The following is a 24,245-nucleotide window of genomic DNA, read 5'->3' on the forward strand; positions in this document are numbered from 1 at the left end:
GGCAGGCCCGCCCAGCACCGCCCACCGTGGCTACAACACTGTTGGTGGCATAGAAATGCTACATTTACTGCAAGTACCTGTAACTATTGTTATTGTTTGTTGATTTTGGAGGACTGAGGCTCTATCCTGCAAAGAGCAGGTGAACCCTTTTAGTGAACCCCTGTCAGGAGTTCTCTACGCACCATGTAAAAAGGCAATAAAGTAGTTCAAATGAAAACCCTGCTTAAAGGCAGTGGACAGTATTGGCAATTACTCAAAATAATTATGAGCACAAAACCTCACTTGGTTACGAATAATGTGGAGAGGTTGATAATATAAAACATTGTGAGAAACGGCTCCCTCTGAAGTGACGTAGTTTTCGAGAAAGAAATAATTTTCCACGAGTTTGATTGCGGACCTCAAGTTTAGAATTTGAGGTCTCGAAATCAAGCGTCTGAAAGCACACAACTTCGTGCAACAAGGGTGTTTTTTATTTCATTCATATCCCGCAACTTGGACGACCAATTGAGCTCAAATTTTCACAGGTTTGTTATTTTATGCATATGTTTAGATACACCAAGTGAGAAGATTGGTCTTTGACAATTACCAATAGCGTCCACTGTCTTTAAAGCCATTATACACTTTCGGTAAACAGTGTTGTCCAAGTCCCACACTTCGTGTATCACAACTTATAAAATAACAATCCTGTGGAAATTTAGGCTCAATCGGACATCGGAGTCGGGAGAAAAAAACGGGAAAACTTACTCCTGTTTTCACGCGTTTCGCCGTGTCATGACATGTGTTTATAACAAATCCGTAATTCTCGTTAACGAGAATTTATATTGTTTTACCGTTTTCTCAAAAAGTAAAGCATTTCATGGACTAATATTTCAAGAGAAGTCTTTCACCATTACCTTCTGTAAACCCTGTAAATTATTTGTAAATCTGTGAACTTTTTTTTTTTTTCTGTACCGAAAGGGTCCAATGGCTTTAATGCCAATGAAAAATCTTAAAGTCTATGGGAAACTATTGTAGGAGCACCAAGGCCAAGACGAGGGCATTAAAGCTAGAGGCCATGGCCTTCGTGGTCCCTGAGAACAAGTGTAGTTCCAGGCTGGAGTACAATCTTTTACGATCTTTGCTTCTACTGTAGCTAATAAAAAACAGAAGCCATTTCAGGTTAGGAGGAAGAAAGCTTCAAGAATCAGGAACTGACTGTTTCTATTTTCATCGTGAATGAAGTTTACTCGAGGCATAATTGTCTAGAAGACGAGATACAGAAGGCAATTTGTAAGGAGATACACCTGACCTGCTTCACAAAATAGAACCAGTCTTGTTCAATTTTTTTTTAAACATCGTCCAAGGGAGGGGGTGGAAAAAAAAGAAAAACCAAACGAATTCCTCCAAAGGGGAAATGCATTCCATACATTTGATAATAATGTTGTGGTTGAAAAATGAAAATAGAAGACGATAGCGGAACGAACCTCATAGTTCTAGGAATAGCTTATGTAGTTGCGATAATTTAACCCTCCTCCCGACGGCGAAGCACCGCCCGGTCACAATCGGCCGTCACCTCCGTCATTCTAACCGATGAGCCGTCCGGTATTGCTGTCGGGAGGAGGGTTACATTATCGCAACTAGTCGGGGTAGATAGGACTGTGTAATGGCAAAACTTGATGGCTGATGGCACCGCACAAATCACCATTGCTCTTAAAGTCAAGTTATTGCAAATTCAATAGACTATGCAAGTGTTTGGGACCTGTTAAAGTGCGCAAGTTTGTTTTCTTCACACGTTGGAGGTATGTGCGTGGGACCAAAGTGGTACAAACAGATCCAGTATGCGCAAGACTTGCACTGTACGTGTTTCGCCACACAACCAAAACAATTACTGCGCACAAAATCTCTGACAAAAATAATGCTCTCTAGAGTCTATGTTGGAACCACTGATGACACAATTTTTTGTTGTTGGCTGTATTAGAATTTGAAAAAAAAATTATACAACAAACGAGCAAAAAGTACGAATAACTTTCCGTATGGCGCCACCACTTTTTCACTCATTTTTACAAAAATGGGTATCTCATTGAGGTAAATTGGATACTATATTATTTCATATCGAATGAAAAAGTGGTGGCGCCATACGAAATTTTTTCCAAAAGTACCATGAGTACATGCACAGAGCATTAACAAACTTTCCCTTCGATTCGATTCAAATGTAAACATTGCCCTTTTTTTACCATTAGGGCCTATATTATATTAAACTGTTTTTATAAAAAGTTTTTATGGTAATAATTCGACAGGGTCTGAACTAAACTTACCGAAAACCCAGCCCAATATGGGCAAGCATTCCTGACTCGGTTGCTAGTCGACAGGGCAAACGCTGTGAAGCTAATCGCCACGATGGCAAGGCCGAGAATCATCTGACTAACTCCAAGGACTAGGGTAGTCTTCCGGGGTTTGGGTCTTGCCGCGAGCCGGCGAAGCACCACCCGGTCACATTCGGCCGTCACCTCCGTCATTCTACCCGATGACCCGTCCGGCATTGCTGCTACACTCCCTCCGTCCTGCTCCCTTGTTAGTTCACAACTCGATTGCTAAAAAGGCACTTGTCCTTTCCCAGTTTAATAATTCACGGTGTACGGGAACTTTGATCTGGCTTTACTGGCCATTTTTGACAGCGAGTGTAGTAGATGAGTGACTTCTCTGTCTCTGTGTCAGTCAACGACCAGTCACGTAAAATCAGCCATGTGTCGGTAGGGTTGTTCCGCCGTCCGCACTCACTCCTACTCCCGTGTTCACTGTCCTAGATTTCCGCTTACATCCACCGACAATCACTTACATTTCAACACAGAAGTACATATAGCTTCAAGATTATAGTCCCTTTATTTGCTGTACCTTTTGGTGGTGATTGTCGAATTATACTATGATTATACACACCCCTTTTTAAGACAACCGTGCAATCCTCACGCCCAAGATCTTACTCGTTGTGTGTGATGTTGACATGGACAGCACATAATAATTCACGGTCGATAGTTGATGTTCACATGCACTATGAATCATACTGCGCACACATTGCCTCTTTAAGAAGCCCAACGTGCGGTCGTTTAAGCACATAGTGTTACGCGTAAATAAATCATATATTGGGCGTAAAAAGGAGTCGAAATATGCGTCAAGAAAAAAAGTTTCTCACCGCAAGAACTTCAAAGCTTTACTGGTTTAGGCCGACTGGTGGCGCAAGACATTTCAATGAAAATCTTGTTTTGAAGCGTGCATTAATTTTATTATTCAACTCAATGGCAAAAGACGTCGGCGCAGCTGCCTATGTACCTATTATAGCACATTTATTCTCAAAATCATTACCGACGCGACATTACCATGTTAGGTGGTCTGGGAAAAGGACAAAAACGTTTTTTTAATAATTGTCTTGTTTTTTATTTTCATCACCAACTAATTATTTAGAACAACTAGAAATACCCATCACAAAATAATACTAATGAGCCAAATTAATTCATGCACCAAATTGTTATTATAATTTGTTTTTTGTAAGCCCTCAAAATCAGTTGAATACTAATTACGTTTTGGGGGCATTTCAACTAACTTTAAGGAGGTCTGTTAATGTCACGGTGATAATCCAAAGTTAGATTCTTCCATGTTGGTGTTTTAATCTGTAGTGAGTCTGTGCTTTTTTAGCGTGTTATAACAATGTTATTGAATAACTAAACTTTGTCTTTATGCTGGACCTTTTTTTATACTCAATAAAACGGGTCAAAATGTTCGAATAAACAAAGTTTTTAACGTCAACTACTGTTCCTTAATAAATTACGAATTAAGTAGCCTAACTATAAGCGGCATGCACAAAGTAAACAATAAAACTTATAATGCTCGTGTTAAAAAAAATTAATAGTAATGAAAAAAAAATGGAAAAAAAAGATAATAGGCCTACATTTATTTTCACAAGAGGGCGCTATACATAAATCATAGATTTGCAGAACGTCATGTAGGCCTACTGATTGAGATTGGGTCCCCACTATTTTGATAATGAGCTTTAGTATGTTACTCCATAACTCTGGTGGCTCAATGTTCTTTCTCTATTCAAGCAGACAATGTACTCGTATTTACCTCGTCGCCAGAGTATCGTACAAGTTAGTAAACAAAAGCTCTGAAAAGAGGCATTGTTATAAAAGACAGATGCAAGACTCCGTAGTTTTACCATGGAGGTTTACACTTAGTGTAAAACTACGGATTAGACTGACAAGAAGTGATAAACAATTAGTATTGTGCACACCCTGGTGACCCTCCCTATAATAGCTTATTTGTTATGCCACTAAAATTGAACCTTAGTTTTGTCAAAGAAAGACAACTTTTTTATAAAATAAAATAAATAAAAGCTCAAAAAGCTTTTTGAAGCCGTCTGACTGGACCCCTCTTGGCGTTACAAAAACACTCCTTTATACAGTCCCTGCTTCCACCTCACGTCCCGTCGGAAACCTTCTTCACGCTTCATCTGGATTCAGAGAAAAAAAAATGTAATTATAGAAGGTGGTTTCAAACCAACACTCTGTAGTTAGGGCCCAATTTCATAAAGCCTGTAAGTACACAAAAACTTGCTTTTAGCTCAAACAACTTTTGTTTTAAAACCTTCGGACACTTTCGGTAAACAGTATTGTCCAACGGCCCACAATTCGTGTATCAGAACTTGTGTTTATTATTAAGTAACAAACCTGTGAAAAATTTAGGCTCAATCGGTCATCGGAGTCGGGAGAAAAAAACGAGAAAACCCACCCTTGTTTTCCGCATGTTTCGCCGTGTCATGACGTAAATCCGTAATTCTCGATAATCGACAGTTTTTTTGTTTAAATGATTTTTTCAAAAAGTAAAGCATGTCATGGAGTAATATTTCAAGAGAAGTCTTTCACATACCTTCTGTAAACCCTGTAGGTTATTTGTAAATCTGTGATTTTTGTTTCTATTCCGAAAGTGTCCAATGGCCTTTTAATTGAGCAAAAAAAAAAAGATCAGCAAGAATGCAATGTTTCTATAGCTGCGACTGGTACCCCGTTCATTCATTTTTCTTGCTTAGCAGAATTTCCTGCTCACAGCTTAATTAAATTAACTTGGGCCATAAACAGTGAAGACACGCAAATAAACTTACCGCCTACCGCGAGCAGGCAAGCGGCCAACAAACGTGTTGCATTGATGGCCTGGCTCACATTTGCAAGTGGTCCCGTCTGTCTTATCGAAGGTCTTACCCAACTGAAAGTAAAAGCATGACATTAATATATTGAAAAATGATGAGTAATCGGGAAAAAACATCAATTGCACGGTTTAAAAAAATAAAAAATAAAAAAACTGAAGAAAAAAGAAAAAAAGAAAAAAGAAGTCAGCCCCCCCCCCCAAAAAAAAAAAAAAAAAAAATACCATGTAACATGTAAAACTTTGAATTTGTTTAATTATTCTATAGTAAGACTGGATTTTATTTTTAGTTTTTTTTTTTAGTTTTCGGCAATAATATTTTCTGCTCAAGCAGCCCTATGAAATTGGGCCCTGGGTCTCTTTCAAGCAATGCTTACCTCAACATACTCGTCTCCGACTTTGCAGCCGCATTGTTCCTTCGGGATACAGTCCGTGTAGTACTGCAGCCACTGTGACTTAGTACCTGCCAGACATCCACATTTTGGGAGGGTTTTCAATGCAAGACATGCTTTCTCCTCATCCGCACAGTTTGCTTCGTCTGGCTCGCCGTCCATAATGTAATCTTTACATGACTGAGAATTACACTTCGTGTGGCAGTCAACTTGGTCCAAACCGTGGCACTCAACCTCTTGGGCTATCGCAACAAAAGAACAACAAGGGGGTAAAACAACACTCCAATCTCCCGGGGTCAGAATTTACATTTATTTCTGGTCAAAGGTAGTCTGGGGCCGATAATTTCATAAAGACCTAACACTGATCTTAGGGCGTGTCCTAATTAGCGGCTACAGCTATAAGCTACGGCTAGATTTCCGCGTCATTATGGGTTGTAGTATAGGAAGTCCTTAGCAACACCCTTAGCAACAGCCGTAGCCGTAGCCGTAGCCGTAGTCGTAAATTCGAATACAGCCTCAAAGACACTGGATACTATTGGTAGTTCAAAAAAACAGTCTTCTCACTTGTCGAATATTTCAACATATGCATAAAATAATAAGCCATGTGACAATAATAAAATTGAGCTCAATTGGTCGCCGAAGTTGCGAGACAATAATAAAAGAAAAACACCCTTGTCACACGAAGTTGTGTGCTTTCAGATGCTTGATTTCGAGACCTCAAGTTCTAAATCTGAGGTCTCGAAATCAAATTCGTGGAAAATTACTTCTTTCTCGAAAAGTACTCCACAGAGTTGAAAGGCAGGGAAAGAAACCAATGAGCCAACCTAAAGGCTCCGGTCTGAGGTCGGACTCGAACCGGGGTCTACAGAGGTGAAAGGCAGGGAAATAAACCACTAAGCCAACCTGAAGGCCCGGTCTGAGGTAGGATTCGAAGAGTGTCCACATGAGCGAAAGGCAGGAACAAACAATTGAGCCAACATAACTGCCTTTAACTCAAAATTGATGTGTGGATTCCTACAAAGAAAATTGTGACAATTGAAGATTTTTTGATGCGAACCATGTGTATCGTTACCACTTGTATCGTTACCACTGTGTACGAGCTGAACAAGAACGTTAAATTTGTTGAAGAATATTATGCAAAGCAGACTGGATTAACCCGGTTTTTAGAAACAACAATATGAAGAAAAAAATGCTTTCCCTCAAACTGAGATCAAATCTACGTGCTTTGTTTTACTGTTCCCACGGTCAATCATCTCATCCACGTATTGACCCTCGATCGATTTGAACAAACCAATAAATCTTTAAATCGACAACTAGATCAAGGTAATTAACGATTATCAGCGTTGAGTGCTCTCGTATTGGCGTCGTCATAGTACAGCCAATCAATAATAATAATAATAATATTTTGATCACATGCATTTTGTGGTTGACCCATTTTGCGACAACCGTTGGCACAGTTAGCAGGCAAAAGGCGCCTACAAAAATCTCAAGGTTTCCCCGCCACAAGTTCAGGGAAAAGTTGCCCTCCTGCCACGCCCCACTCCTTCAAGGATTCATTGCCTAATTTCATAAAGCTGCTCTCTGCTTAAAAATTTTACTTGTCTAAGCAAAACAAAATGAGTGGGCACCAGTCAGAACAATGTCAACTTAATGTTATGTTTGCCGTTAACTCGTTTAATAATTTTGCTTATCACTTTTTGGTGCTTAGTGAAATTGGGCTCACATTTTTATTTTTTTATTTTATAGTTTGATGCAACTAAACTTTTTCAAGATGCTCGTCTTTGGTGACTATTTTGGGGTTGCAATGTACGGGGCAAGGAAAGTATACAGCCAGTCGAGTTTGGTTAGGATGTAGTGTTTATTGGGTGCTTTCAGGCATTTAAACTCTGCCGTCGATTTCACAAAGAGTTAGGACTCGTCTTATGTCGAGTTAGGACGAGTAACTCTTCCTAACTTAGGATTAATCTTAAGGTCTGCATGCTACAGAGCAGGGTTGGGACTCGTCCTAAGTCCTAAGATTAGTCTATAGTTAGAAAGAGTTTTGTGAAATCGACGGCAGGACACAATTGGTAATTACTCAAACTAAAGATTAGCGTAACAACTTATCTTTAAAACATTATGACAAACGGCTCCATCTATTAGTTTTTATTTAGTTTTTTTTTTTTTTTTTTTTTTTTTTTTTTTTTTTATGATATTATTTGCATTGGGGATAAATAATATAATTTTTTGGTTTTACCCTTACACCGATGTGTGTTAGCACTGTCAGCACTCTGTGAACAAAAATCACAGGCATATAACTCGCCGCGTGGGATTCGAACCCAAGACCTTTGAAATTTTAGAGCAGTGTCTTACAGACTGGTATGTTATAGCTATAGAGGCAACCAATGCCTGTGATGTTTTGCTCACAGAATTTGGGAAAGTATAACAGAGCTAACACGCGTCCGGAGGGTAAGGGTAAAACAAAAATTAATATTCATAACATTCTTGTTTTGGCCGGCAGACATAACGGTAGACAATTAAACAAATTGTTCACAAAACGTGCATGATTTATCAAAAATAAACTTATAAATAAATAAATAAATAAATACCTGCAACTGTTGAACTGTAAAGACAAATAATTGCGATGATCATAAGACCGGTATACACTCGGAAAACACCCATGGCGACTATCAAAATCTATCTCTCCCTCTGCGGCCGAACACAACAGCCAACTGATACCACTTCTACTGTTATTAATCAGCATGCTCATTATATACCCGTAAGAAACAATAATTATTATCTAAATAAACAACACAATAATCGATACCAATTAATTGATCGTGGGCGTCCAGATGGAAGGGATTATACTTTGACGTCATCTTTGACGAGCACTCTTAAAAAACTATAGATACTATTAACCAAATTAATTGTTTCCCCCTTCTAAAACAAGGCCATGCAAACATACATCGAAGTGCAGAGTGGGTAAATCACACCCACCGTCCTCCGCTCTACACACACAACCGACCCTTGTCTAACTTTAAGCAACGCAGGGGAGGGGGGGGGGTCACGGGTCTGCGTACCATAAGAACGGAATCGGCGCTTGCGGAGGCAGGGAATTATGTCCTTATGGTAAGCTTACACAGTTTATAAGCGGGAAATTGTGACTTGCGTGTCTACGCGCTTATTTGGCTCTTGATAATTCGGCTTTTGCACGTAAGCAGAGAATGGTGATCGAAAGCGCAGAATTCGGCGGTAAGCAGAGCCATGAAATTTGGCCCAGATGAGTCGTTACAAATCCCTTTACACTGGTCACCCAAGCCGACTGGGTCCTAGCACAACCCCGCACATAACCCCCGCATCCCACCCTTTGCGATTAACAAGACAATACCTTTTTATTCGAGTTTTGCAATGTCGTAATAAAGCACTAAAGTCTTAAAGTTGCAGTGATAATTAAAGTTTTGCCCAAATCCAAAAGACGCAAGATTGCACCATAGAGCGTCTATAATGCAAATTTGCCGGTGCCCTTTCGCGGGCCCCGGACCCACACACCATAAAGGCTTTGTGCTCCGCGCTCGCATGCTCCTCTCCATCTTGGACAGATTTTGGCCTCCTGAAATCTTGGTCTAGATCATTAATTTTAACATTAATTGATTCATAACCGTGATCGATAGCAACTTTACCGACAAATTCAATGTTGTCCACTATTTTGTTGCAGTTTGTTTTGAATGCTCTGCAAAAAAAGTGGGGAATTATTATTTTATTCATTTTTTGTTAGGCCTATTCCCACGATTAATAAAAACATATTATTAGTCGATAAATAATTTCACATACAAACAATCTTTAAATCCTTGAGAGCAACACCTGGAAACAACAGGATGTGCTTTGGGACCAGTTTTTTTCAACTGCCAATCACGTCTTCATTGACCCAGATTTAATTGTTTCCTGTTTTACGACGGCGTCGCAAAAACAACAACAACAACAACAGCAGCAACAACTAACAACGAAAAACAGCCAGTGTGTTTTGGATAAGAAAAAAGGGTTGTCTGAGAATAATTGTCTTCAATTTTTTAAAAAGGAAAATAGAAAGAAGTAATTTTCCACAAAAATAATTTTTATTTGAATTTTATTTCGAGCCTCAGAATTAGATTTCGAGGACCATCAAACATCTGAAAGCACACAACTTCGTGCGACAAGGGTGTTTTTCCTTCCTTTATCTCGCATCGTCGACGACCAATTTTTGAGTTTGTTCACAGATTTGTTATTTTGTGCAAAGGCCTAATTGTGTTGAGGTATACACCAAGTGAGAAGACTGGTCTCAACATACCAATAAATTATAGTGTGTGTCTTTAAGTCAACGGAGTCAGGGGTTCGACTCGCGGTCGTACCGTGACACTTGTGTCTTTGAGCAAGATGTTTACTAAAATTGATTCTCTTGATTCTCTTCACCTATGGGTATTAATGGGTGCATGCGAGGGAAGATTGTGATATTTTGAACGGTATGATGATTGGCCCATTAACAAAATAAACAGCACTATGGTTATACTGATGTAAGAATTTTTTGTCGTTGTTGTTTCTTGAATGACGCAAGAGATCTGCTTTTGAGCACACGTAGGGCCTGCATAATTATCTTTGACCTCGCATCAGTTAACATTATTTTATTTTTTTCATTTCATCTTCCATCACATGGTTCTTGAAATCGCAGTCTTGTCCGACATCTTGCCAGTCTAAGTAAAATTGATTAATTTTCAACAACAGAGGGCGCTCCATTCAATGGTGCATTTTTTTTGCAGTGGACGAGAACGATAAGAATGGAGAAAATGCAGTGGGTTGTTTTCATAGCAACAGGACTCTTTCATTGACACAAATATTAGAGTTTTTTACGTCGTAAGTACTGCTTTAATTTCACCCTTTTTTCTTTGTTGATTAAAAACATTTCGAGTGGGATACCGGGATTAGAATCGGAGCAAAACGAACGTAGTGGGCACTGCGGTGTGTGTGTGCGGTGGGTCTTCTATCTAATTCTAATTTCTAAATCTAAATCTAACGACTAAACATTAAATAATTCTACCTGTGACAGTACACCAGGCTAGGACTAGGTTTAAATGCATATAATGTAGGTAGCACTACTAGCATACTATTGGATATTTTGAGTGAAAGTGTTTGAAGAGGAATTTCATAATTAAATATTGAACTTTTAAGGTTGGATAATGTTTCTTTGACTCTTTTGATTGTTGGCATAATAATGCACAAGTGATTTATACCAAAAATTCATCATTTTATCTGAACATAACCAACGACAAGAAACTTTGTTCTCAGCATGATTAAGCCTGACTAAATACAGACTGCGAGTAAACCGCAGAGCTTGCACAGTCTCGCGGTAAACGGGGAATCAAAGTTGGGTTGAGGGTCGAGAACATTTATGAGGGTCGATAACATATGACCCTACATTACATTAGCATTACTAAAATACTATAAGACACTGGACGATATTGGTAATTGTCAAAGACTAGTCTTCACTGTTAGTGTATCTCAACATATGCATAAAATAACAAACCTTTGAAAATTTGAGCTCAATCGGTCGTCGAAGTTGCGAGATATTAATGAAAGAAAAAGCTCTTGTCGCACCATGGTCACACGAAGTTGTGTGCTTTCAGATGCTTGATTTCGAGACCTCAAATTCTAAATCTGAGGTCTCGAAATCAAACTCGTGGAAAATTACTTCATTCTCAAAAACTACGTCACTTCAGAGGGAGCTGTTTCTCACAATGTTTTATACTATCATTCTCCCCCAATTACTGGTAATCAAGAAAGATTTTTTTTGAGTAATTACCAATAGTGTCCACTGCCTTTAAGTTACGTATTTTACCATCAATCACATCATGATGATAATTGGGGAATGACAACAATTTACAAAGTGGATCAATCTGACTGTCCGTACTGTCATTTGTGGCAGTCATTGTTTTTGTTGCACTCTCTTCTTCAAAATTTAGTCTTAAATTAAGAAAAAATCTCCACCCCAAGTCCAACCCAAGGCAAGAGTCAAGACCATCAACCAAGGAGGTAGTATTTCTACCTCCATGTCAAGACCAAGTACATGTAAGTAAGTAAAGGGGGGGTAGGGGTAGGGGTAGGGCTAGCCACAAATAGGCCCAAGAAGGCCCCAAAAACTTGGAAAATTATTTGTATTTGTAATTGAAAGGCAAAACACTTTTTCCCTGTTTCTCTCCAGGATAATGGATTCCTTCTCAGATTTATCATTATCTGATCCGGCAGACAACGGAGCCTCCAGCGAAGATGAGAAACCTAACCTCCAAGGCTTGGGTCTAAAGATCGTTGACATTCCCACTGAGAATGGTAGCAGCTCCAGCAAGCAGAGAAAGCGTAATGGAGATAACTACAGGTGAGTTTAGCTCTGATCAACAGAACAGTCAAGTGAGGGTTATGATCACAGACCTTATGCATCAAACTCTGGTGTTTCTGATCAACAGAGTTTTGGTTTGAGTCCCAGTCATGACACCTGTGACCTTAAACGAGCACTTGGTCCTTCGGATGGGACGTAAAGCCGTTGGTCCCACGTGCTGTGTAATGCATGTAAAGGAACGATTTCACCAAACTCTTCTTAACTAATTAATCTTAGGACTTAGGACCAGTAAAGTTCCCTTTCCGAAGACGTAGGCAGATTGAACCCATCCTAAGTTAGGACGGGTTGCTCTCCCCAACTCGAATTAGGATTAATCCTAACGTTTTGTGAAATTGGCTGCAAGTCTCATAATTCAATTGTAGTCCCACATACCTTGCAGGAAAGTACTGTATGCTAAAGCGCCTTGAGCGACACTGAGTGACACATATGCATGCTATAAAAGAAGCCACTGTTACTAATTATATAAAGTTTTCCTTATTATTATTTATGCATATTATTTTCATTGATCTCTGCTCTCCTCAGCAACGATAACATCTCTGACGATGGTTCTGAGCTTTCCTCACAACGATCCGAGAGGTCAAGGTCATCCCCAAGCAGACAAAAGAAGAAGCTACACAAGCTAAGACTGAAAGACGGTTCAGTTGTCGTCTTGAATCCCCCGGAAGAACTTCTGAAGAGATCAGAAAGTAAAGCGAGGAAGCACGCTGGTTTTGGTGAGGTATGAAATACCTTTAGTAGATAAAAGATTAAAGTGTACTGCGGGGAGAAAGGCCAACCAATGTTACCAATAAGCAACAGACTGTGTAAGTCTCACGTGTTTTCGTTTGGGCTTGGTAAGCAGTTAAATTTGTGTGTTGTGCTTAAAGGCTCTGAACAAAGACTTGTCAAAGACCAGTCTTATCACTTAGTGTATATCAACATATATGCTCAAAATAACAAACCTGTGAAAATTTGGACTCAAGTGGTCGTCAAAGTTGCGAGAGACTAATGGAAGAAAAAACCCCCTTGGTGCATAGGTTATGTGCTTTCAGCTGCCTTGAATTCGAGACGTCAGCTGAGGTCTCTTATTCAATTCAAATATTTTAGTGAGAAATTACTTCTTTCTCAAAAACTACATTATATCAGAGGGATTCGTTTCTCACAATGTTTTATACTATCAACAGCTCTCCATTGTTTTCTAACCAAGTAAGTTGTTATGCTAACATTTATTTTGAGTAATTACCATTAGTGTCCAGTGCCTTTAAGTTGTGTGATTGATTTTTTCCTCAGGTCGAACCAGCTCTCCAGGAGTACATCCGCTGCACCGCCCTCTGTCGTCTTGTGTATGGAGACGGACACTGGAAGTTAGCCGAGAGTCACACCAACCTTGCGTATGCTTACCTCACCCTCAAAGGTACAACAAGTTTGTAACTTCCTCTAGGCTCCCCTCTTAAAGTTGTTCTAGTGTATACTCCAAAGCAGCCCTTGAACCTCACTCTTGTAAGAGGCACAGCTTTTTTCCTCTGGTCAAACCTCACTCTTGAAAGAGGCACAGCTTTTTTCCTCTGGTCAAACCTCACTCTTGAAAGAGGCACAGCTTTTTTCCTCTGGTCAAACCTCACTCTTGAAAGAGGCACAGTTTTTTTCCTCTGGTCAAACCTCACTCTTGAAAGAGGCACAGCTTTTTTCCTCTGGTCAAACCTCACTCTTGAAAGAGGCACAGCTTTTTTCCTCTGGTCAAACCTCACTCTTGAAAGAGGCACAGCTTTTTTCCTCTGGTCAAACCTCACTCTTGAAAGAGGCACAGCTTTTTTCCAGTGGTCAAGGGGCACTTAGGAGAAATTGTTTGTATTGGAACTTTGCAGAGGGTACCACAGCAAAAGCACAGGGCACCATGGCAACTGCTGTGGGTGCCGAGGGTTATTTCAAGGCTTGCCAAGATGCCTCAAAACAACTTATGATATGTACATGGTGAAGTAACCCATGCCACACTTTCCTGTCATTGTATTTGTATGTATGGTCAGTCAGTGCCACAGATTGCCACAGCAGAAATTGACCAAGGCTGAGAACCTTATCTCTTCCAACAACGGCTTCAAGTCCATTGCAATTGAGCATGGCTGGTGGCTTCTCCAGTTTACCACTCTCATTTAAAGGGTCTATGTAACTTTTGTAGGACGAAAAACACAATGTCCACAGATTTACACTCAACTTACACAGTTTGAAGATAATGATAGTAGAAAGCTTCCCTGAAAATACTATGTGCTGAGGTGCTGTAGTTTGGGGGAAATGAGTAAAACAACGTCATGAAAATAATTTTAATCATTTACAAACGTATTTTCATGACACTGTTTTACTCATTTCTCAAATACTACAGCACCTCAGTAAGTAAGACTTGAAGGGAAGCTTTCCGCTATCATTATCTTCAAACCCTGTAAGTTTAATGTAAATCTATGGACATTTTGAACAAGTACCCCAATCCTTTAAAGCCATTATACACTTTCGGTACAGAAAAAAAAAAAAGTTCACAGATATACAAATAATTTACAGGGTTTACAGAAGGTAATGGTGAAAGACTTCTCTTGAAATATTGGCCTATGAAATGCTTTACTTTTTGAGAAAACATTCAAACAATATCAATTCTCGATAGCGAGAATTACGGATTTATTTTAAACACATGTCATGACACGGCGAAACGTGCAGAAACAAGAGTGGGTTTTCCCGTTATTTTCTCCCGACTCCGATGTCCGATTGAGCCTAAATTTTCACAGGTTTGTTATTTTATATATAAGTTGTGATACACGAAGTGTGGGCCTTGGACAATACTGTGTACCGAAAGTGTATAATGGCTTTAAACACTTCATGTACCAGTGGTTATACCGCAGGCCTCGCAGATTAACAAAGTTGTGGTTCGAATCCCCTAAGCTAGCCGCTGACTTTCACAATAACCAGAATAAGTATTGTCTTCTTGTTACTGAATCACAGTTTCTTAATTTGTGCAATTCATAGTCATAGGCGTTAAACCAGTGTTCGTATGAGAGAGATTGGCTGTTGCCAGCTTGATGATGGTATCCCCTAGTGGGAGGTTGCCGAGTTCCCTTGGTAGGAAGATCATCTTAACAATCAAAGAAACAGACAATGGGCTCTCTACATCAGAATGTGTGTGTCAAATGCCACTTTTTAACAGCGTTGCGATGTACCTTCACTGTAACAAAATTAAATTTTATTTTGTGGATTAAAGGCAGTGGACACTATTGGTAATTACTCAAAATAATTATTAGCATAAAACTTTACTTGGTATCAAGAAATGGGGAGAGGTTGATAGTATAAACCATTGTGAGAAACGGCTCCCTCTGAAGTGGAGTAGTTTCCGAGAAAGAAGTAATTTTCCACGAATTTGATTTTGAGACCTCAGATTGAGAATTTGAGGTTCCGAAATCAAGCATCTGAAAGCACACAACTTCGTGTGACAAGGGTGTTTTTTCTTTCATTATTATCTCGCAACTTCGATGACCGATTGAGCTCAACTTTTCACAGGTTTGTTATTTTATGCATATGTTGAGATACAGCAAGGGAGAAGACTGGTCTTTGACAATATTGCCAATAGTGTCCAGTGTCTTTAATGTTGATTTTTTGTTTTATTTCTTAACGTACAGACTTGGTTCCCCAGGCTCAGTACCAGGCAGAAGCAGCTAAGAAGATCATGCTAAGCGGACTCCATGCATCGGACTCCAGCGAGTCTAAAGCTGACCTCCTGGCCATACTGGTCAAGATGTACTACGTCCTTGGTCGTAGTAACACCATCAATAACAAATATCCTTTTTTGTATTTCTGTTTGTTTAATTATGCAAAAAATAGTCAATGGCCCGCAGTTTCGACCGAGGCAAAGTCTTTCTTCGAGAAAGACTCTGCTAGGGTTATTTATACCATAGGTCCTTTTGGTTGGTACGCAGTTTGCAAAAGCTAATTATATTTTCTCTGTTTTTTTTTATATAAGGCAATAATCTTTTTGCTTAAGAGCTCTCAGCCCGTAGTCAAAAGGAAACAGGTAAAACGAGGTGTAGAAAATAGTTTTTTTGAATGGTTTTTTAATTTGAGACTTCCCGTTAACCATCTTACTGCTTCTAGCAATTCCAATCAAAATTATTCAAATACTTTAATGAGAAATTACCTCCTTCTCAAATACTATATTTCTTCAGAAGGAGCTGTTTCTCACAATGCTTTATACTATCAACAGCTCTCCATTGCTCACTACCAAGTCAGTTTTTATGCTAATATAGTTTGAGTAAATACCAAACGTGTCCATTGCCTTAAATTCTAACATACAGACTGAAATCCACAGAGACGAGTTGTTTGATTCCTTAATCCACCTGATTCCACATATCCTGAGGCAGAACAGTGTCTTGTGAAGGCAGACAAGGTGTCTGAAGAAAGAGCTAAGCTGACTAGCACAGTTGGATCAGAACAGCAACAGATGGCAATCTACATCGCCATCGCTATGGGAAAGTACGTCCAACTAACCAAGCAGAAAATCGTACGCCGCCTAAATCAAACTTGAACCGACGCACCAGGGGCCAATTTCACAGAGCTAAGATTGATCTTTAAATCATTTGTAGTTGCTAAGTGTGATGTCACAACACAAATCACTATGGTGATACTGGAAAAATTGTCTTCTGATGATTTTTTTGGGCTTTGTGAAATTGGCCCGTGGGCCCATTATCATAGAGCTGCTTAAGCAGAAAATATTACTTTACGATAACCTGCTTAGAAGAAATTAGCAGGATACCAGTCACAAATAGAATATGTGACATTGTATTTTGGCTGATAATCTAGTGAATTGAATTTTGTTGTATTTAGCTTATTTTTGTGCTGAAGCCGCTCTCTGACGCTCTGATTGACAAACTTGTTTAAAAGACAATGGACCGATCCGACCTGTCAATCAAACTGTGCGCGTTCACCCATTTGACCAATCACAGCAATGATTGTGGTCGGACAAACTCGGTCATGCGTGCGCGTATATTTGGCACGCGCGGCAGAATCGTGCAGAATGTCATTGGGAGTGCTCGTACACATGTCTTGCTCATGTGTGCGGTGGGCGGAGCTTAATGGAAAGCCGTAACGGTCCATTCCTTGCACTGGTCGGCCCTTGTTAATATTTCCCATGTTAACATACATGTAGTGTCCATGTTTCTAAAACATAACCAAATTTATTTTTTTGTCGTATGTTTTTTCAGACACTTTACAATAAGTTTTATTTCTTACAAAAATGAAAAACCATGTATTGGCGTTTGGTGATGATTCGCTGATAAATGATTGGTCTCCAAAAGGGCTCAATGTAACAATACTATTGTAATAGCAATTAGAAGCAAAACTTATAATGCGCACATATCCACCGATTGAGTGCCCAAGGCATTTACAGTAACACAATACAATAACTTTAAAAAAAAAACTTACAAATGTATGAACTTATTTTTCAACATTTTTGACTTGTTAATTTCAGGTTATACGCCAACCAGAATAAGCAGGCCCTTGGCGCTAGTTACTACGAGAAGGCCGTACGACTTACAGAAAAACACAATGGCTCAGACAGCTTGGAACTTATTCCAATATACCAAGACCTTGGCAAAATATCCTTTGGTAAACTAGAAACGTTTTAAAGTTTCAAGAAGGGCAGGGAATCCGATTATGGGTTGAGATTTTACTTTTTTCTTGAATCAGCAAGAAAGTAGCTTTCCGAGGACATCGTATGGCTGTTGGTTTTATCAATAAGTTTGTAAAACGGTGAAACAAAGCTTGGGGAAAAGTCATGGTGGGATTTTTCAAACTTGATAATACTTCTTGCAAAATTGAAAATAATTCCAGCGGATCAGCAGAGAGAAAAGTGGAAAAGAAGTTAAAATAACAACAAAATGTCTCCAAAGCCATTCCAGCAGTTATTTTCTACTTACTGCATATCTTTGAAACTTGTTGCGTGGTGTATATTTTACCCCATCCTACAATCTAGACTGTTTTAGGAGGAATATCAATTCCTACCGTCTGCTGCCCTGAGTTAATTTCATCTTTAACGTTTTCTTCTTTTATAATAATAATAATAATGATAATTCATATTTATTAAGTACCTTATGCAGAGCCCCAAAGTGCTTTACAAAAAAAAAAAAAAAAAAAAAAGTAGCCAAACAAACTTCTAAGAGTGGCCTTTAGCCTTATTTTGAGCAAACTTGCATAATTTTATTTTTTTAAACATTCAAAGACTCAGTTATTTTGAAGGAAGATGATGGTGGATATGTCTGCAGAGCTGCTAACTCTACTTGATTCTGCAGAAAGTTCCCTGAAAAAAACACAATCTTTCCATGTTCTTATGAACAAATTTGAAAGTATTCTTGATTTTGGAAATGTTTCCACTTTTGAGTTGGATGTTATTTGAAACATCTCCCTGATTGTTGTATAGAATTTCCCTGCTTGCAAGATGCAAATGTTGGCAGCTCTGTTTGTGGTTTTTTGTTTCCTTAACTTGATTTGTTTTACTTGGAGCAGAGTAAAGGGAAGCACGCTAATCATGACAAGGCTGTTGAGTACTACCTTCAGGCCCATTCAATCACCGTAGCAAGGTAAACCAATTACTCAAAACAGCTACTTGAAAGCAGCTTGAATGCTCTTGAAGCATAGAGGTAAAAAAGTGGCTGTTCATTGGCCGAACCGTTGCGCCGCGCGTACAAATCTGTGCGTTTTGATTGTTATCACTTCACCTCTAAGATGACGGCTGGATGACGTCAATGCATAAAGTCCATTTCAATATAGTCTAACGGCTTTTTCACTAGTCAGTGCTTTAAAGACACTGGACACTATTGGTAATTGTCATAGACCAGTCTTCTCACTTTGTGTATCTCAACATATGCATAAAATAACAAACCTTTGAAACTTTGAACTCAATTGGTTGTCGAAGTTGCGAGAGAATAATGGAAGAAAAAACACCCTTGTTGCACAAGTATTGTGTGCTTTCATATGCTTGAATTGTGTGCTTTCAGATGCTTGAACTCGAGACCTCATCTGAAGTCTCGAATGCAGTTTAACTATTTTAGTGAGAGAGCTTTCTAAAAAACTAGGTTACTTCAGAGGGAGCCGTTTCTCACAATGTTTAATACTATCCACAGCTCCCCATTACCTGTTACCAAGTCGGTTTTTATGCTAACTATTATTTTGAGTAATTACCAATAGTGTCCAGTGCCTTTTTGAAAAAGGGATGTTTTTCAACACTGGTCCTCGGGTATTTGGCCAGCGGACCACTGTTAAGGATTTCCAATTGTTGAATCAAATGGTTGACTTTCTGTCGTTTACAGATACAGTGGGCAGAGTGAGGAGGTTGCAGAGACGGCCTTTAAGCTGGCTCTGGCTTACTCTGAGCAAGCCTCGGCTGAAGCAGAAAGTAAGTATACTGCATACAATAAGAGATTGAAGCCGTAGCCACACTGGTGGCTGTCGCTACAGCTATGGGTTGCTAAGGGTGTTGTTATAAGGATGTCCCATACTTCAATGCATGCTGTCATATCTTTGTTTTGTAATTTTATACTATTGCCAAACAAGGTTTCGTCTTTCAAAGTATTTTTCTTTTGATGACAGAAACTGGTAGTTCTGAAAAGATGTTAATACATTGCAAAACACCTTGCCACCTACTCCTAGGGCTGAAATAGGGTTACCCCCTTTACAGTCCATATGGATGTAGGCTTGGGTTTCATCAATACGAAGCCTGGCTGGTAGAGCAGAAAGCACTACCTCCCCAATTTTACGTATACAAGTGTCACGACTGGGACTTGAACCCACACTCTGCTGATCAAACACCAGAGATTGAATCGGTGCTCTTTCGCTCAGCCATGACGTGCACAAAATGGTGGTATTGAATAATTGTTGTGATTTCTTGTGGTGCACTTACAGCTACAGCTGAGAGATACCATGATGAGAGTCTGGGTATCAGACAAGTGTTATACGGACCGCATCATCCAAAGACAATCAGGACACAAGAGAGTCTTTGTAAACTCCTCATCAGAACGGACAGACTAGAGGTGGGTAATCAATAACCGATTGTATTGACCATGTATTGAATAGCAGAAAGAATAGGGTGGGTAATCAATAACCAATTGTATTGGCTATGTATTGGATAGTTTCCTGAATCCTAAGACAATCAGGACACAGGACAGTCTTTGTGAACTGCTGATCAGAGCGGACAGACTAGAGGTGGGTAATCAATAACTGCTTGTATTGATTATGTATTGACTGGTGTCCTTAATCAGAAGTCTTATTGGACCACCACCAAACAATACGTTAACTATGACACAAGAGCATTAGCAAACTCCAAATCAGACATGATCTGGAGCAGCTATGTCCACGCAGGGAGAATAATCTATGATTTGAATTCACATTCCGAGCAATAATGTAGAAATGTTTCTCAGATTGAATTGTTTTTGAATCCCTCTCTCTCTCTAAACCAACATTCCTAAGAAGAGAACCAGTCCTCAAAATGTTGGGGGTTTTTTTCTGATCATTTATTTTGGAGTAATTACCAAAGGTTTACACACCTTTTTAAGAACCACAATGGACGTCTAGACAACAAAAATTACTGTTTACTTTTTATTCTTCTATTATGAACTTGAGATGAAAACCGAACAATGACATTATCTTTACAGGAAGCAGTTTCATTACTAAAGACCATCATGTCATCCAAGTGCGCCACTTACGGTGATTTCAGTGATGAGGTTGGAGAAACGTATAAGTTGTACGGCTCCATCTTACTGTCTCAAGGACAGCTTGATAAAGCCATGAGGTACTTCAAGAAGGTAAGACGAGTTTTGTAGTTGGACTCTTGGCAAATGTCAAATCTTTTGGCAAGTCACACTTTGTCACATTCATTACTTCTGACTCCAAAGCTGGTAAAATGTTTGCGTGTAATTTTACCAAAAAACATTGTTTAATTTTTCAAAGGCATTTTTATGATCTTATGACAGAAAGTTATGATTCCGAGTGGGTTTAGCCTAGCTTGGAAGTTTTCATGGGCATGTAGGACATATAAACCTAGATCAATGGTCCATGTGGGACCCATGTAAGGAAATGGTCATCTGCTGAGCACACTCTGGCGGGTATCATGGAGCAGGGGGGTCATTGAGGAGGGGCCCCAAAATCAACTAGATCAGCCAGAGAGTTAACCTTAAAAAAAACTTACTGGAAAGTTTTGGCATAGTCCCTGGAATCACAAATGGCCACTGCCAGACGTTTTTCAGTGGTGGAGGGTGCATGCCAGACACGCTAAAATGGCCCCACCCCAAGCTTGTGAGGTAACCCGGTGACAGATTCTGTGTTATGAATCACTTTGATATCCCTTTAAAACTATCAGGCAGTTGCAGGACCGGTGACTGATACATTTGCAGTGGTCTATGGCCGATTGCTTTAATCGTTTGTTTCGTTTCATTTAACCAGTGAAGTTCTCTTTGAACTGTACTCCCTGGGAGCCTAGAGACATATACAATACTTAATTATCTGTGTTTCTTTTCTTTGACAGTGCTACAGCATTCAAAGCAGTTTGTACGGCCCAAGTCACAGGAAATCTAAAGCAACGCAACAAACCATAGACATGCTGCTGCAGTAAGTAACAAAACAATTGTTGCTTTTAATGTTGGATTACTTTTACCACACTTTAGTCTGTAAACAGCAGTTATACCATACCATAGGTCATTTTGGTTGGTAAACAGCAATTATGTTAATGGTCATTTTGGATGGTAAAAGTTTGTAACAGCTTAATTTCTTGAGAAAGTAGAATTAGCTGTTGCAAACTGCCTACCAACCGAATCGACATACAGTTGATGGCGTGATGTTCCGACCCTAGCAGAGTCATTCACAAAGGCTAAAAAATCTATTATATAGATTTTTTTCATTTATCAAAATTACTCTGGCAATTTTCAATAGATTGGTTTGTATTTTGCTTACTAGATCACCGGCGTTGAAGGCAAAGGAAGGACAGAGCAAGGCAGGGCAGCTCAAGAACCGGCCAAGATTCTCAGCTACTATCAAGACGAGCTCAGAACCTGGAGTTTCTAGCGTTAATACTTCAGGTTACTAGGGAAACCATCAAACTTTTCAAACAGCAAAGCTCTAGCAGCTTTAGCTTCAACTCTATTGAGGCCTCGATAACGAAAACGGGAACGTTAAAAATGCACACCCTCGATTGGTTGAATAAGCGTGGGCGCATTCTTTTGCGTCGTGATCGTTATTGTTTTCGGTATCACTGCAGTGTGACTTGGCCTTTATGGTCTCCCTACACCAATCAGAAGGCCAGTGAGAAACTAACGGCCATTCCAGTATGTACATAAACACTTCAAATTCAATGAGGCATTTCTTAATGGTTGGGGAGGTAGCGCATTCTGCTCTACCAGCCAAGCTCCTACTGGCTGACACAAATGCCTACATGTACATCCTCACGCACTGTGAAGGGGGTAACCCTGTTTCAGCCCCAGGAGTAGGTTGCAACGTTCCCCTGGTGGCAGTTGATTGCGTTGATAGCCCAAGTGTAGCCCTCACCTTTAAGTGGCCGACCGGCCTTGTGAGTTGGGCGATACCTCATACAAAAAACATAATTAGCTAGTATTGATTAGTGCTATTTATAGCTACAGGTAGGCGGGCCCTTCAACATCTCTGCTGTTAATAATGTTTATCAATGTGAGGTCAAAGGGAATTCTTCAAGCCAAGCGCAAGATAGTAAATTTAAGTGTTAACAAATAACATAAATATATTGTAAATGTTTTGTATGTATATATTTTGGTAAAGCTTTGTACATGTATAATGTGTTAAAAGGTGACCTAAAACACGCTAGTGTAGCCTTTCTTCGGGATCGTCTAAAAAGTTTGAATGGTAGGGGTGATCTTATTGGATTGGATAAGTATTAAGCATGTGTGACTGGTCCGATGTGACTGCCAGTGCCGGTGTCCCAGAAAAATCTGTCCCCCCAGAGATTCTGTCCTCCATATAGCCTGAACATCTGACGTCACAGTTCGACGCTCGTGAATAACGCCAGAGACCGGCCTCAAAAATTGCAAAACCGGCGTGTAGTTTGACCTCTGACCTCGGTCTTTTCACACAGAGATGCGCAGTCAACTTCTATTGCGGAGGTGACTGCAGTGACTATTTGGGTATCTATGTCACTGCATGTTTGTCAAACGATGATTGTATCCAATGGAATCAATGGATCTGACTGCGGGGACCTGTCTTTATCCTTGCGGATAAAGACCGGGGCCCAGGCTATCCTCCACATGGGAAATTGACGTGGGCTTGTAGAAGATCATTCAAAAGAGGGCGCTATCAGAGGTAGTTTGTACACAGTTCGCCACATGGGGGGACAGAATCTCCTTCCACACCGGCACGCTCCATTGGAAAAATTCAAAATGCTACTACGCTTCAGTAAATTCTGGCAGTCCCCTGGATTGATAGCATAATGCATAAGGGAAAGTTATTTTGCAACTAGACAGACCTGCCTTGAGATTTAACATACTAAAATATTGTGGTGGCATGGAGCTGGATTACTGATTTATAAATAACTTTGTACGGAATCATCTTGGGGTTAAAACAAAAGGCCAACTAACTTATCTTAATCTTAGTCTTTGTGGATGGATTTTTATTTTCTGTGCAATAAATGTACATGCAAGGGAGCAATATTATATCAGTGTTTGTGTCAAACTTTGAAGATACTATTTATTAAAGAGAACGAGTAAGGCAGTAGCTTTTTAGTAGCTGGAAGGAGGCCGGCCCTCTACTTAAAAAGGACAAGCATTCACCAAAATGCAGTCAATGCAAAAACCTTATGATGACGTCAAAAATATGTATTTTTGCATTTATTGTATTTTGGTAAATGCTTGTCCCTTTGAAATACAGAATCAGCCTCCTTGTATCTCTACACTTAAAGGCAGTGGACACTATTGGTAATTGTCAAAGACTAGCCTTCACAGTTAGTGTATCTCAACATACGCATAAAATAACAAACCTGTGAAAGTTTGAGCTCAATCGGTCATCAAAGTTGCGAGATAATAATGAAAGAAGAAACACCCTTGTCACACGAAGTTGTGTGCGTTTAGATGGTTGATTTCAAGACCTCAAGTTCTAAATCTGAGGTCTCGAAATCAAATTCGTGGAGAATTACTTCTTTCTCGAAAACTATGGCACTTCAGAGGGAGCTGTTTCTCACAATGTTTGATACCATCAACCTCTCCCCATTACTCGTCACAAAGAAAGGCTTTATGCTAATAATTATTTTGAGTAATTACCAATAGTGT

At 39.6% G+C, this 24,245-nt stretch overlaps 3 protein-coding genes across 4 annotated transcripts in view; 1 reads left to right on the forward strand and 2 right to left on the reverse strand.

The window, feature by feature from the left end:
- Positions 1–2,978, reverse strand: part of LOC139937700 (uncharacterized) — a 134,308-nt gene extending 131,330 nt beyond the window's left edge. The window contains exon 1 of the mRNA XM_071932978.1: positions 2,295–2,978. Coding sequence (XP_071789079.1) covers positions 2,295–2,519 — 225 coding nt within the window. The 5' untranslated portion in view covers positions 2,520–2,978. The remainder of the gene's footprint in view (positions 1–2,294) is intronic.
- A 419-nt stretch (positions 2,979–3,397) lies between these two features.
- Positions 3,398–8,280, reverse strand: LOC139937583 (uncharacterized). The gene is made up of 4 exons (XM_071932791.1): positions 8,150–8,280; positions 5,547–5,803; positions 5,129–5,229; positions 3,398–4,480 (listed from the first exon to the last, which is right to left on the reverse strand). Exons 1-4 carry the CDS (start codon positions 8,220–8,222, stop codon positions 4,477–4,479), a joined length of 435 nt encoding a protein of 144 aa, XP_071788892.1. The 5' UTR covers positions 8,223–8,280; the 3' UTR covers positions 3,398–4,476.
- A 2,031-nt stretch (positions 8,281–10,311) lies between these two features.
- Positions 10,312–23,633, forward strand: LOC139937705 (tetratricopeptide repeat protein 23-like). Of its 2 annotated transcripts, none has more exons than XM_071932986.1 (13): positions 10,312–10,424; positions 11,770–11,940; positions 12,484–12,679; positions 13,231–13,354; positions 15,594–15,750; positions 16,318–16,443; positions 17,438–17,564; positions 18,463–18,545; positions 19,275–19,360; positions 19,867–19,994; positions 20,616–20,765; positions 21,485–21,567; positions 21,913–23,633. In XM_071932986.1, the coding sequence occupies exons 2-13, from the start codon at positions 11,774–11,776 to the stop codon at positions 22,040–22,042; spliced, it is 1,557 nt and encodes a 518-aa protein (XP_071789087.1). In that variant the 5' UTR covers positions 10,312–10,424; positions 11,770–11,773; the 3' UTR covers positions 22,043–23,633. The 2 variants fall into 2 exon arrangements, with proteins under 2 accessions (XP_071789087.1, XP_071789088.1); XM_071932987.1 differs by lacking the exon at positions 10,312–10,424 and adding an exon at positions 10,431–10,542.
- The last annotated feature ends 612 nt before the right edge of the window (positions 23,634–24,245 follow it).

Source organism: Asterias amurensis, chromosome 5, assembly GCF_032118995.1.
Source record: "Asterias amurensis chromosome 5, ASM3211899v1".
NCBI lineage: Eukaryota > Metazoa > Echinodermata > Asteroidea > Forcipulatida > Asteriidae > Asterias > Asterias amurensis.